At 37.9% G+C, this 15,358-nt stretch overlaps 1 protein-coding gene across 2 annotated transcripts in view; it reads right to left on the reverse strand.

Annotated features, from left to right (window-relative positions):
• The window catches only part of PRKAG3 (protein kinase AMP-activated non-catalytic subunit gamma 3), a 1,357,042-nt gene extending 1,346,417 nt beyond the window's left edge, over positions 1-10,625 (reverse strand). For both annotated transcript variants that reach the window (XM_044075227.1, XM_044075226.1), the window contains exon 1: positions 10,330-10,625. In XM_044075227.1, coding sequence (XP_043931162.1) covers positions 10,330-10,362 — 33 coding nt within the window. In that variant the 5' untranslated portion in view covers positions 10,363-10,625. The remainder of the gene's footprint in view (positions 1-10,329) is intronic.
• Between the last annotated feature and the right edge of the window lie 4,733 nt (positions 10,626-15,358).

The raw sequence follows: 15,358 nt of genomic DNA on the forward strand, positions 1-15,358 counted from the left end.
GCTTGGGTCATCTATTCTCTTTGCATCTCTGGTTGTGTTCATAGGTAGGTGCTAGGCTATCAGCCCAAGGACCTAAGTTAGCCTAGTCAACATGGTTCCCTGGCTTACGCCACCTGAGAAAGTTATTTTCCTGTGCCCCTGTCAAGCAGAGCCACAGGAGTGATCCCCGGGGTGAATTTCCTATTTCCCATCCACTCATCAAGATTCTTCTTGTAGAGTGCTAATAATGAACTTTGTTTGATACAGATGGGTAGCTTGTTCCAGAGTATGGGAAGTCTCTGAGACAAGAATCTATCACTCCAGCATGTTCTGTTTGTTGTGGTGACAAGGTTTAAGTTCCTAGAGCATGCAGCTCAGAGGGATTGGGATTTTATTAGGTGGAGCATGTCCAACAGTTCTGGGTTTGAAATAGCTTTGTGTGTTAGGCAGAGATCACCTCAGACTAGGCGATATGCTATGGAGTAAAGCTGGAGTTTTTTGAGACAGTCAGCATAGAGCATCTGTTTGAGGCCAGTAATCCTCTTTGTGAGGTACTTCTGTGGCCTTTCCAGCTGCTGGAGATGTCTTGTGAGGTACATTCCAAAAGGGGTGTTGTACTCTATAATAGGTCTAATGAGTGACGAGTAGAGGGGAACAATGACCTCTTTATTTCCCGGATGAGAACCCTTTTGTGATGAGGTGTGCCACGTAGAAGGATTTCCTGACCACTGTGGCGATGTGATTATCAAAGGAGAGAATACTGTCCACCTGAGTCCCAAGGTCTCTTATCACACTTTCAGTGTTAAGTAGACTGACGCCTATGTGGTAGTTCATGGGTACAGAGTTTTTACTAAAGGGGATGACAATCGACTTTTTATGTTGTTCATCCTGCAGCTCGAATTTTGGATGTGCACAGGGGCTCTTATTGTGAGGTAGATTTACCAGAATAACTGCTGATTTTTTTTCTTTGGTTTTCTTTTTATGTTTTTATGAAAACTCGTATGTCTTCCCTAACCTTCATTCCTTCCTTTGCTACCCTTTCCCCTTCCCAATATTTCCTTTATATATAATTGAACAAAAAAGGGGGATTCTATACCCACCAGAAAAAAAATAGCAACCTTCTCCTACCTCCTACTGAACAAATCTCTTATGTCATCCTGCTGTGCTTATCTTAACTGCTGTTTCATTTTTTTTTTGCTTCTTTCCTATCTTCTCCCTTTCCATATATATAAAAACCCAAACCTGGCTACCATAAAAAGACACCTTCCCAGTATAATACAGTTGGTAATGTTTAAACATAAAAGGAGGAAACGAGAGGCATGGTTGGAATAAAGGCAACTGCACTGGTAGATTTTGCAAAATGCAACATATCCATCTTGTATTTGTGATAAATTATCCATTAGCAGTGTTCTCACACTTAGAGCACCAACGTTACAGTGCTACACAATACAATATTACACAAAACAATATAACACAAAATTAACTATATAAAAAGTTAAAAACAGACTAATTCCTGATTATGCCACAAACCTACTATTTTATTTATTTATTTATCTTTAATACTTTCAGCAATTACTGTTTTAAGTTGTTAAGGATTATAGACTCAATTTTAACAGTAAAAGATTCCTTAGTGCAGGACTTACTATGCAACATAATTCACAAATGGTACAAGTATACTGTAGGATGAGTATTAGGTTGTGAATGTTAAAAAATAACAGTATGAATTATTTTATATAATATAATAAATCTGCAATGTTATGAATTAATGTTGAAATTTCCATTATTTACAACCAACATAGCTTGACCTTTGAATTTCCAATGTGTATTTGAAAAGAAAGAAGTTACAGTTTGCTGTTCTGACAAAGTTCTGAGTACTAATGGAACAAACACGCTTAATCGTTTAATGATCTCCATTTTGTTATAGGCCAACATTTTTGATTTTTGTGTGTGTTTTCATGCATGTTTCTACATTGAGTGGAGATTATATTGCTTATTAATATTGACAATGTTGCTGTAAGCTGCTAGGATGCAGTGCTGACCCTGAGTGCATGCAAGTTCTCGCTATAAGTCTCGTGTTTCTAGTACAAATTGATATGCACCCCCTATTTATGAAAATATGCAAAGATAAATAGGAACTTAATGAACATAGACAGCAGTTAGATACATGTGCCAAAGATGTGCTCATTCTTGCATAGTTCATAGCTAATTTTACAGTTTTGAGTTCTACACAGTTTATTTTGATGTTTTTTCACAGTTTTACATATGTAAAAAGATGTAAGAAACAGTGCTACTCGTTCACATACACATAATTTGCATATAGGCGAAAGCTGCATGTTTTGCATGTTCACTTTGCCCGTGTGTGCAGAGCAGGACTATGAATACCACTAGATAATTATTACAGCAAATGTACTAAGAAGAAAACAATGTGAAAAATCACACAATAAAGTGTTAATAAATACTCAATAATTGAAAAAAATCACTTGCATCTTCATTATGGATATCAGTACAGGTGCAGCAATATCTATTACAATTGTGGAGCTTAAAATGTACAAATAACTTGTTTGGTGAAATAATGGCTACAGTGTGCCACAAAAAGCAAAAAAAATAATAATAATAATAATAATGCTTGAATTTTGCTGTTGCAAAAGACGAAGAACCAACTTTGTGTGGGAGGAAATAGCTGGAGAAATGACTGTTGAAATGGAAGCAAACTGTCTCTGACTCAGCATGTGCCACATAAGCTTAAATCCAAGTGCCTGCATCAGTAGCACGGGGTAAAGCCCTGACTATGATCCAGTTGGCCATGCTTGATTAGCAGTTCATGTGCTTGTGGAGGCTGAGGACTCATGAGGGAGTCTGTACTGTGTGTATGTGAGGGGGGGGGGAGATCAGGCTGAGGCATATAAAGCAGTGTGGCCAAGATACTGTGTAATCCATTGCACAACATGGGAGCTGAAACATTAGGTAGAAAATCCCAACAGCAGTGTATGATGTTACCTCAGGTTCCATGATCTCCTCAGTGCCCCAGATGTGGGTTGGGTTTGGTCCGGGTAAGCTAAGCCAGGTATGGTAGACCTGGTGGACACAATGAGGTCCTGGGAGCATCTGATACTATGGAGAGTCACAAAGTTAGAAAATAAATATGTACAATAACTGCTGGATATACACAAAGAAGTGTCTTGTAACAATGTGGTGTTAAAGCGACTGGTTTGGAGAATCATAGAATGCACCCAAATTTTGCAAAAGTAGGTTGTTTTATTTGCAATGCAAGAAAATGGGATAAAGCGTTTGAAAGGTTCAAAACAGAAGAGAATTTTAGTCCTGTGAAGGGGAGTGCATGGGCAGTACTAGTTGTAAAAAGGAACATGTTTGTGATGAATATGAACAGAGTGCAAATCAAGCTACATGCACTGAGACACTTGTATCTGCTCCAAGTAGAATAGCTGATGGACACAGAGAGGAGTGGAACTGTGTTTTCTAAATTAAATTTCCCCACTGCTTATCAACAAGTGCAACTTGATGATGATTACAAAAAGTACGTCATGATTAAAATGCACGGAGGTTTGTCTATGTATACCGCATTACCATTTGTTATTCTTCAGCACACTAATTTTTTAAAGAAAAATGGAAAACTAATTTAAGGATTAGATTTTGGAAGATTTGCTGCTTACTGGAAAAAGCAAAAGCAAGTGTCTTAGAACTTACATGAAGTGCTGCAAACACTGCAAGATTATGGAATAAAGTTAAATAATCAAATAAGGGTTTGACATATTGCTGACTGAATATCTGGGCATTTGCTGGACAGAAAGAAGATATGCCCTCCTACAAAGAAAGTAAAGGTCTTACATGATACACCCCCCTCCTAAATGTGTGTTGTCATTACAGGCTTTATTGTCTTTATTTATTAAGTGAAGTTCATGCTTAATAAAAATACAATGAACATGGTACTGTGGACTAAAGTGATAAAGCTATGATCCAAACAACCACAAATGGAATAGTGAGTTTGGCACTGGAAAGTTAAGCAAGGGGATAGGAGTGAGGGTCTAGTGCCAGCTCATTTAATTTGGGACAGGGAGTGTTGGTCCAGTTGACTGCTTCGGCACATGCTAATAGAGTGGAATACCGTTCCAGAGAATACCTCTTCAAAGGAACCATCTTTCACTGTACAAAAAGTGAAGTACTTCTCTTACTTAATGGATGGGAAACCATAAATTCACACCCTCTTTTAGCACCCATGTCCCTCATGGATAGGGGCAGCAAGTAAATGTCCCAACATATCTTTGTTCTGCCCATCGCAGGGCTATTTGTACTCAAAATTTAAGCACTTAAAACTACTCTGAGAATATTAAGCTAGGTTTCTTAAGATCCTCACAGGTCAGTAGACTAGTAAGTATCTACAATGAATGTGCTTGTGCACAGTAGAAGGGTCTGTTGGTTATAAGGCACACAAAGAAAAAAATCACCTACAAAAATAATAAATAGTGTTATCACCATTGTATAGATGGACATGACTTAAGTAAAGCGGTTCTAGAAAATGTAAAAAGAACGTTAACTTCTACGTCAGATAATGAAGGGTTGAAGTATCACTTGCTTGTGATGCCTCAACCTACAGCATAGCTGCAGTGATCCAAGGTCATGACCCCAGCCAATAAAAGACTGACTGTGTACGCATCGAGAACCCATTATCCTGCAGACAGGAAGCATTCTTAGATTGTTGTGATATTTGGAGTAAGAAACTGCATCAATACTTAATGGGGCAGAAAATTCGTAACAGTTTACCTGCAGTGGCAGTAGTAAGAATTAGGGATAGCCCATAATATCATCATACTATCAAATGTAATCAAATCTCCAAGAATTGTGAGAATGCTGATGGACTCTCCAAAATTCCATTACCTTCAGAAGAAGACACAGAAAAAGTTGCAAATGCTTTCATTATTGCAACCTTTCATTATATTCTTGAGAAAAGCTGACTTGATAGCATTGTGTAAACAGAAACAGCGAGTAACTGTCACCAGTACAGAGCCTTGGATTGAAATGTTGGCCAGCAAAAGTAGATGATTGTAGATGATGATTTCAAAAAAAAAAAAAAAACACTGTATCCCATAGGTAACTCAAGCACTTGTTACACAGAAGCTGAGAACTGCTGTGAAAGATCAACATGCAGAAAGAACACACTCATACTGCTAAAATGAAATCACTAACTAGAATTTTTGTCAGGCAGACAAATCTAGAAGAACAGTACAGGAAAGAAAAACTCTAATCCTTGTCTTGGAATTGAACCCAAGAATCCTGTATTCAGTGTAGTTAAGAAACTGAAAGTATCTGCGCTACATCAGATGGCACAGAAGATGCCTAGACATGCATTATCACGCCTTTCAGCATTTTCAGACGGATGCTGAAGAGAGTTACATATTAACTTTGAAACATGTATGAATTCTGTTTTCATGACTGTGATGGATGGTGGATGTATATTTCAAATGGCACAAGTATTTCGTATGTCTGAAATCAGATATGTCTGAAATCAGACCTCAAGCAACAAATAATCATTTGAGAAGAATTGCTGCTATTTATTGTTCACCTGAACATATTGTCACTAACAACAGAACTCAGTTTATGTCTGAAGAATTATGTTATGTTAAGGAAATTGGAATAAGTCATTCCATTAATGCACCAGGGTGCGTAGCAACAATTTGGTTGAAAAAGTCAGATACATTTTCAGGACAAGAATGAAGAAAAGTTGAAGGAGATATCCTACTGGAGACATTCTGGCCACCTGAGACCTAGGTAGGTCTACAATGGCTAAAGACAGTGACACTCTAGTTGAAGCGACTTCTGATACTAGAATTTGAGCAGTAACTCTCCTTACATGCTGAATAAGTAGAAGGAGTTGGCTTCAAGCCATAACTTGTTCCCTGACTCAGCATAAGACATTGGCATGTAGGCAGTCAGGCTAATGTGCCAGCAAGTCAACACCCAGTCTCTGAACATAGTAAAAGTCACAGAGGATGTGAAATCCATCTCAGCATCTTACTTCTTCACTAGCAAGTTAATGTGGCTGTGGTTCTGAACCTAAGGTGTGAGTAAGACTGATTTTGTACCAGTGCTGAATAAGCCACCTCAGTGACAGACATTAGTATATGCACATGGAAATGCCATTCTATCCCAGTAAGATATTACATTGGTTTAAGCTAAAAGGGTTGAGGGAGGTAATGTGGTGCAGTGACCTGCACATCCAAGCTCCATAAAAGTGAGCATCTTGTACAAAGGAACTGCATATGAGTGCACTGATCAGTCTATGCTCAGTGTGTATTTGGCATTAAAGTAATTTCAAACTGTTGCTTAGTTTCCATGGGAGTTTTTTTAAAAGTATGTAGCATAAAGTACTCAAATGTATTTGGCTCTGCTACTCAGACCTTTGGCTGAAGCTTCCTTATATAAATATCCAGCCTCAGTTAGTATCAAGAAAAGACTTCAGGTAACTTTGCTGTATAGAAACATTATTCTAAATCAAAGCACTTTAAATATTAAAATACAATAACAAAGACATTAGCTACTATAAAATGTGCTTTATTTTACTGATTACTTTAATACAGTGATGTCATAGAGCAAAGACAATAATGCCTATCAGAGAATGGGCAAACTGTACATCAGCACCCTGACTGGAGAACAGACGTTCTCCAGCAGGCTATTAATGTACAAGTAATGCCCAGTGAAAAACAAGTCCGCTGCTTCATGACAGCATATCAAACTGCCGTTGAGCTCGGACTGCTAAAAACCTAATGGCCACCATTACATTTGCACTCACTGAGCAGTGCTTTTAGTGAGTGTAAAAAAAAAAAAAAAAAAACAGAAAGAAGGGTGCTTAAGTATTAACACAATCAGGACCTAATTCTGTCATAATTCCTTAAAAACGTACACATAAATGCAGCACTTGTATAGCTGAACCGGCATTACATTTACTTGTACTGTGATGGGTGTGCTTGGTTTGTGACTGTAGTACATTTTTTAAAATCATTAATTTCGGTTCTGTGATTTTTTTTTGGTGCATGTCAATATCTTGAAAGCATTACAGTTTCTCATTTACATTTTCCTTATATTTTGAAAAGCTAATGTTATTTTGCAGCGCACCGCGTCCAAAAGGATGACACTGTTTTTACACTGAATGGAACACTGATTACTAAAAGGTCCTGCATGTAGTCATTGCAAGTGGAAAGATTATAGAGAGAAAGAACAGTGACTGAGTGAAGCTACACCACCCTGCATTGACTCTACATATGTTTTGCATATGTGCTCCAGTTTCTACTTAGGTGTGACAAATGTACATTATTAACGCAACCAAGACCGAATTCCTTCAGAATTCATCAAATAATGTCAATGCAGTAAAAGGATGGGTGTCAATAAAGTAGATATTTTTCTGTGGTTTAGTAAGTTAACAAGTTACATAGTAAGAAAACATGGCAATCAGGTAACACATGTTTTTACTGCACTGCCATTATTTGACAAATTCTGGCAGAATTCAGTCCTGGTTATGTTAATATCTAAGTACTGAAAGAAGTGCATGCGTGTGTGTGTGTATGTATGTGTATGTGTGTGTTTATTTTTCGGTCTCTGTGTGTGAGTGAATGCATGTATGAAAGCATGTTTGTGTGAGAGACTTCGAGAGAGTGAGAGCGATCTTGTGTGAGTGAGTGAGTGCATGTATGAAAGCGAAGAAGAGTGTGTGTGTGTGTGTGTGTGTGTGTGTGTGTGTGTGTGTGTGTGTGTGTGTGTGTGTGTGTGTGTGTGTGTGTGTGTGTGTGTGCGTGTGTGTGAGAGAGAGAGAGATGGAAAGAAAGTGAGAGTGATCTTGTGTGACAGAATGCATGTATAAAATCTGAAGTGACTGTGTATGAGAGAGAGAGAGAATGGCCTGTCTGTAAAATTGTTGTGTTTAACTTACTTATGTCTTTTTTAAGTACTATATTGTTTTCTTATATATTTTTCATATAAAATGCTTCCTCCAACACCATTAACATATACTACAGAAAGTTTGAAACATTAGGCGGAGGAACTATTTCACATCAAAAATATACAAAACAACTATATAGTACTTAAAAAAATAAGTAAAACACAAAAATTTTACAGAGAGACCATTCTCTAAGTGCATTAATGCCCTATAGGATGTGTGTTAATGTGTAATTAACACCCTTCCAGGGGTGCAGAGGCTCTCCGCTACATTAACACACACCTTGTCTGGCATTATTGCTTACAAATATCACAGTGGAGAAACAGCATTCCAAAACTGGACAACAAAGAAAAAAAGTGCATACAATTGCATTTTTCAGAATCCATGCAGAGTGAGTAAGCCTGTCTCGTACTAATGATCTGTAATTTATTTAATTGCAGTTACTTATTTTGATGAAAACAGTCCCTTTGTGCATATCCAGAGCATCAGCTTACAGAGGAGTCCTTAAAAGGACTAGCAGTAAAGTACAGAGGATTAAAGTTTTGAGTGTGTAGTAAGTTTCATGCAGCTGGATTTGATTCAGTCAGCCTTTGCATTTATACTATGTGACTCAGTTTAAGTCATTAAGTAGATCACTGCACCTGGGTCACCCCTAAACATTGCTCTTGTACCTAATGGATCTTAGCTGGTTAACAGATGAGTACCATTTTTTTAAAAGTGTAAAGAAATTATAAACTAGAATAATACTTTATTCTGTAGCACTGTAGATACTAGCCAGTATCAACAAACAAAGACTGATTTTAAGTTTTGAGATTTCTACTTTTGACCTGGCAAGACAAACTGAAAGGAAATGAAGCAAGTTGAATTTACGTATTTATTGTTAAAGTGATAAAGGGAAAAGGCTCACCAAGCCTCAGCTAAACTCAAACATAAACAGTAAAACATTCAAAGGAAACATAGTTCAAACAATAAATAACTGTACAAATACATTTAAATAGCAAGACCAGCAGGGAATGAAACTGTGTGGTATAGAAAAGAAAAATAAATCATCTGGTGAAAAATGTATTCAGACATCTATACAGAATAAGAGAAGTGTAAAATGTAAACCTACAGCAGTTTAAGCAATAAAACAGTAAGATAAAATGCTGAGAGTGCATGGGGAGGCATGATGTTAGATGGGTTAAAAGTAATAAGATAGAGGGAAAAACATTCAGCCCAGTATCTGATATAAATGTACTCTACTCTTGCACACTGTGTAAAATCATGTTATTTCTCTTGGGAACCTTAACACCATTCTTATAGTTAGGGTGCATTTCTTTACTGATTAATCACAGTATGACTGTACTGTCACTGTGCCAAAGCTTGAGATGTAATGCTACAACAGAGCAAGGAATTTACAAACCACTGAATTCTGCCTAGAATTGTGACCCCTTGTCAGTGCTTTCCATGATTCAATAATCAATCAGATCCATTTCTCTTCTGAATAAGTTTCTTCAATTTATGAAGAAGTTCCTCTTCAATTCATTTAACTAAAAAAGAATCTGAGCAGGTTGCTTGCAGTTCATATGTCCAATATCACTGACATCAACATAGCCAGCCTGCAAACAGCACGCTGAGCCTTCTCAAATAGCCAACCACATACGTAACCCCTTACCCAACTCAACAACACTATAGTCTGCAGTGCAGGTCATTTTCTACCAAAATTAATAACAAGTATTCAAATTACATGTTTTCACCTTAATAGCATCTCATGTTTTCAGTATAAGTAATCGCGAATGGCAAAAAATAAACATAACATGTACAGAGACAACAACAGTAGATGTAAAGGGAAAGATTGCAGTGTTTCTAAACAGGACTCCAGGTCCCTTTAGAATATATTCATGCAGACTTCGTAAACAGATAAAACACCACTGTGCGTCAGAGAGAAAGCATCAGAGGTATGCAACTAGCTGTTACCATTATCAGTTTAGTTATTGATAAATAAGTATGCATATACAAGTGCGCCGCACACACACACACACACACACACACACACACACACACACACACACACACACACACACACACACACACTCTGCATTTTTTTTACCTTTCTCAAACTAAAAATAAATGAGAGCTATAAAGAAGCAGCAACCAGCTGTTATATTCTGATTTTTAAGTGGTATATTTTCAGTAACTGGTTATGCGAACCTGTCAAACCCTTGTGATTATATGTGCTAGGTTAGAACAGTATCCAAAAGAACATAGGGAAAAGGAGATAGCAATATAGTCAAATCTTACATCAAGCAATAGAAAACATCTCCGTTATGAGACAGTATGAGTAGTGGGGGGAGGGGTTGAAATGAAAACAAGGTCAGTGAAAGAAACTGCAGCATTACACATGCTCACTTCCCCCTCCTACTTACCTGGGTAGCTCTGTCTTCCTCCTTTGCCTCCATTGTGGTTCCCTCAACAGAAACTTAGATTAATCCAGGACAGCTGTTACTTCTCTCTCTTTTTTCCCTCTTCCTGTCTCTCTCTCTCTCTCTCTCTCTGTCTCCCTCCCTCTCTCTCTCCCTCACTCGCACTGTTTTCTCTGCCAGTCTCTGTTGAACAGGAGCCCATGCATATAAGCAGAGTAACACAGATAAAATGTCAACATCTCCGATGTAAAATACACTTCTACAGTTCTGCTCTAGTAAAGGACAGTCCGTTCTGTCAAAGAAGGCTCTGGACAGCTGTGAGATAGCTTCTGCATATGTTTTCTGTCTGTCATAGACATACATGTCATTTGTGGATTACCTGGCACTTCTGTGATTGTGTTAAAGAGAGACACTGACAGAAAGAATATGCATGTGAAACAGAGACAAAGCTATGATGAACGAACACAAGACATAGTATTTTATCAGCAGCAACCAAATATTTACACATTAGTCCATAGGAATATGCCTGGAGTAATCAGATAAAACAGAAATTTCCTTTATGAAGGGCTACTTCAGTTTCTAAACCCGCATTAGTAAAGTGCACATGTTTTCTTCAACTGCCATGCCTACCGCATAGCAAATGTGATTGCCGACAGATTAATTTAAACTGGCCATGTGCGTATCTATGATCTAAAGATCAGTTCAGTAAGAGAAAGACATTCTTGTAATAATTATGATAGCCTATATAATTCAGATTTTAATTTGTATACTTGTAAGAAGGCATATGTCCAACACATAACTGTTTAAATATATATTTGTGCAGTTACCATGCCTTTCAATAATTTGCTTTGCATTAAATCTGAATAATGTAGACAGTCATTTCTCATTAAAAATAGTTCTGGTATTCAGCACTTACTTCATTAATAAAATTATTGCAAGATATACATTATTTTACAAATAATCAAGAGCTAGATTTGCCCCCTACTTAATTATAAACATCCAATATGTGCTTTGTACTGTATAATGCATATAATGCATAACCCATAACTGACTTTGCAATGATGAGGTAAAAAGCAAACAAACAGCATATTTTCTTGTTTTACCGCAGAATAAGAAATGCTGGTTGTGACAACCGTGCCCTGGCCCGGCAATCAAGGAGCCTCAATCCTTACCACTAACACCAGGGAGGTTGTCTCCTAGAAGACAGGAAAGGATAACTAAAGCACACAGTAAAGTACAATTTCCCTTAAGTGCACACAGAGATCACAGTCAGTCTGGGGCTGGTTGCTCCCTTGCTTACCAGGTCCCCAGTAAGACTCCCCACTGGCGCAGCTATAGGGTCCAGGTCTCAGCCTAGCTGGGCAAGCTAAAACCTCCAGTACCCTCTCTGTCCAACCAGTGTTTCGTGTCCTTGCCCAAGTAGCTGACACAACACACACACACACTTTGGGATAACTATTTAAGCAACTTCACAGACACTCCTGGGACAGGCTGACAGATTCTCCCGCTGTGCCTCTTTTACCCAGACTATACGGTAGTAATTACTACCACCACCCAACTAATAATATCAGCTACTAAAAAGCCCTTAAAAGGGTGTCCAGTTATTACTGTGCAATATTATTATCAAATGGTAGTATGACTAACAGTCAAGGCTTACTTTACAGTGGCCTATTACAATAACCTCTATAAATATGCAATGTACTCTAGAGCTTATCTCTTCAAAAAACAGCCACAGGTAGAAGGTTTTAAAAATATTTAATAATAAATAATTAAAACACAAGACAAAACTACTACACCACAGAAATATCTAAGAGTTCAGAGATCACACAGAAACTTAAAATAATACAGTAGGACAGGTCTGATTTCAAAGAAAAATGCCTAATTAATCTTTACTAGCTTTAGCTAGTCCTACAAGAAATCACATGTGAGCATAAGGCAGAGTGCTGATAAGTTGGATGTCCAAAGTCAAAATGCTTTTCAGTCTCTTGTGAGAAATAATATTTTTAAACATTACTAACAAACATGTTTGCTGGGTCCATCCCCAAATTACATCATTTTTGATACTTAGGTTTTCCCAGGCAAACAAACCACATTATTTAGCAATCTAACATCTGCACAAAAACTTACAACAGAAGACATTTCACATGTATATTCTAACAGAAACTTGAGCAATAAAGCACTTTCCACATCTAAATTCTGGTCATAAACTTTAGCCTTAAAACAATGGGCATGAAACCTTTATCCAGACACACTGGAACCGACTTGTAAAACATTAAAGAGATTCATAAGATCTTTTCAACTTTACAAGACACATTTGAAATACTTGGTTAGTTTTCCTTACAGCAGATGGCAATGTTGCAACAATCTTGAGGTTCACATTTTACAGTGTTTTCTTACATTTAAAATACAAGCCTGTATTTTACATGTATTTACAAATGCCAGAATTATATATCAAATTCTATTTGACTAGGCTGGCAGCCTTCGCCCATCTCTCCCCAATCGTCACACTGGTTACACACAAATGGGATGTTCAGTGACCTGATGACATGTAAAGGTTCTTAAAATATTTAGATGAGTGGGAAACTGCACAAAGACACACACACACACACATTTGTATGTGCATGTGGAGTAATACATTTATGCATACAACTCCTCCATATCATTTTTTTCCTTATGCCTTTTTTCCTTCTCAGCAGCCAGTCAATGCCCTGACTAGTATGAGTTTTCTTCTAGATCAATGTGCTGTGGAGAGCACTAGTTTCCCTACATAGCATGTCCCACCATCCTCAAGCACACTTCTTACTGAGCTGGGCATGCAATTTGATAGCCCTAATCTCACTCTTTGGTGGCTAACATGAGCCACGCCCCACCTCACGGCCCTTACCTCTGATCTCTGATTTCACAGATGGTCCATGATTTTGCCTCATATTTTTGACCTGTCCCTCATAAATTGTTTGATTTTTTGGTAAATCACTGAGGATTACTGTCAGCCAGTAATGCCAGTCATTGCAGTCTCATACAGTGAATGCAAAACCTGTTGTTCTATTAACTTTTTAAGTAAATTGCAATAACATTTAAAAATGTTCCCTGATTTTGCGTCTTTGTTCTCCCATTTCTTTCATTCTGTGCAACATTCTTGAGCAAAGAAGTTCAGAAGTCTGGCAAGAGCTAGGTACAGTCTCATAAATGCATTGCAAGGGCTATCATCACTGATTAGGAGCACATTACCCTGGTTATGTCGCTTGTTGTCATGCAAGTCTCTGCTTACATAAGAGAAACTGGCCACCAGGAAACTACCATTCTCTCAGCCCAGGTGTAAGCTGCTCAGTTCCCGTCCTCTCCCACCTAGCTCTTCCAGTGCCCAAGCCAGTACTCAGATGCAGGTCACTTGAGATGCAGTCATGGATTATCCTTCTGCACCACAGAGCCAGGCTAATTCATATGTAACAGTTTGCTCCCACAATGTGCTTCCCACTGGCACATAACTTCTCAGGAAAATACTGAATTGGCATAACAGACTAGAAGAATTTTCCAAGTGTACCTGCACTACTGAACTCTGCAGTGGCATCCACACCATGTGTGTGTGTGTGTGTGTGTGTGTGTGCATGTGTGTGTGTGTGTGTGTGTGTGTGTGTGTGTGTGTGTGTGTGTGTGTGTGTGTGTGTGTGTGTGTGTGTGTGTGTGTGTGTGTGCGTGTGTGTGTGTGTGTGCGTGTGTGTGTGTGTGTGTGTGTGTGTGTGTGTGTGTGTGTGTGTGTGTGTGTGTGTGTGTGTGTGTGTGTTTGAAATAGCTTGTTACTAAAAGGTTGTGAGCCATAGGATAGGATGTGTAAAGTATACCACACCACTTAAAGTTCAAAGCATCCAAAGCTGGGCTCACATCACTAATGGTTATGGAAGTATTCTGATGAACTTTCAGTTCAGTGGGCCACTGTAGTTCAGTGGATAAATATGTTTTATTGTTCATTGGAATATACACCACTCTTGTTAGAATATATACATTTAAACACTTACAATAGTGCATGCTCATTTCTGTTTGTTAAAATATTTATGTATATATTGAAGGGTTAAAACTTTCTTAGTTGAAAATAAGTAGAAAAAGTAGGACAAAATAGAGTAGTTAATTACTGTATATGTTTGGCATCCATACTGTGATAACTGTTCCATGACTAGTACAGCTGGAAGGAGAACTGCAGATAAGGATGACTCCCTAATTCCTGACTAACACAGGTGCAAGAATGACCAGAGGCAGGAACGACTCCCTAAGTTTTAAAGGTTGTCATATAATTTACCTTGAAACAGAACACAAATCAGCTTATCAGCAGACTGCATGACATTAAGCAAATACCAAAAGTATTAACTTTAAGAGATTGCTTTCATGAACAGGATCCAAATGGTATTAAAAATGTATAAAAGGACAGTAAAAGTGAATGTTGCTAAATCTGGTACTTTGTTAGATCTGGTATTTTGTAGGAACACATTTGTCCCGAGGTAAATGGAAAATCATCACATCTATATCTGTATCGAGAAGCAATTCTTGTACATTAAAAGCTGTAAGGTGTACTGTATAGTACGTGTCGTCTGTTATATAGATAAGTTATTTTATTAGAAACTGCATTTAAGTTGCTTGAAGTTGTTACAGTATTACAAATTAGCATCATAATTTTTCAACTCTAATCTAGGACAGCTGAAAGCTTTTTACAGAAGAAAAATTAGAGAGAGCAAGAGTGTCATAGTAGGGTTGCGGATGGGAAATATCCCTAGTTAGGTTGCAAAAAAAGTACAAATGGTAATAAAATAGATAAAGAAAGCAGGATGCAGTAAACAGAGAAGAGGAAGAATACACATGCCAGATGATTTAAAAATCATATGAATATTGATAATTAGATGAGTCTGGTGTGTACTGAGCTTCCAGCAAAGGGTATTGCCACTCATCTCTGGATCTGGCAGCTATACTGTCAGTGCAAAATTTCTATGAGGTATGTCTAGATTCTCCTCCTCTCCCCACAATGCATTTCACAAGTGCACAGCCA

Source organism: Protopterus annectens, chromosome 6.part0, assembly GCF_019279795.1.
Source record: "Protopterus annectens isolate FY-2018-M chromosome 6.part0, PAN1.0, whole genome shotgun sequence".
NCBI classification, from domain to species: Eukaryota; Metazoa; Chordata; order Ceratodontiformes; family Protopteridae; genus Protopterus; species Protopterus annectens.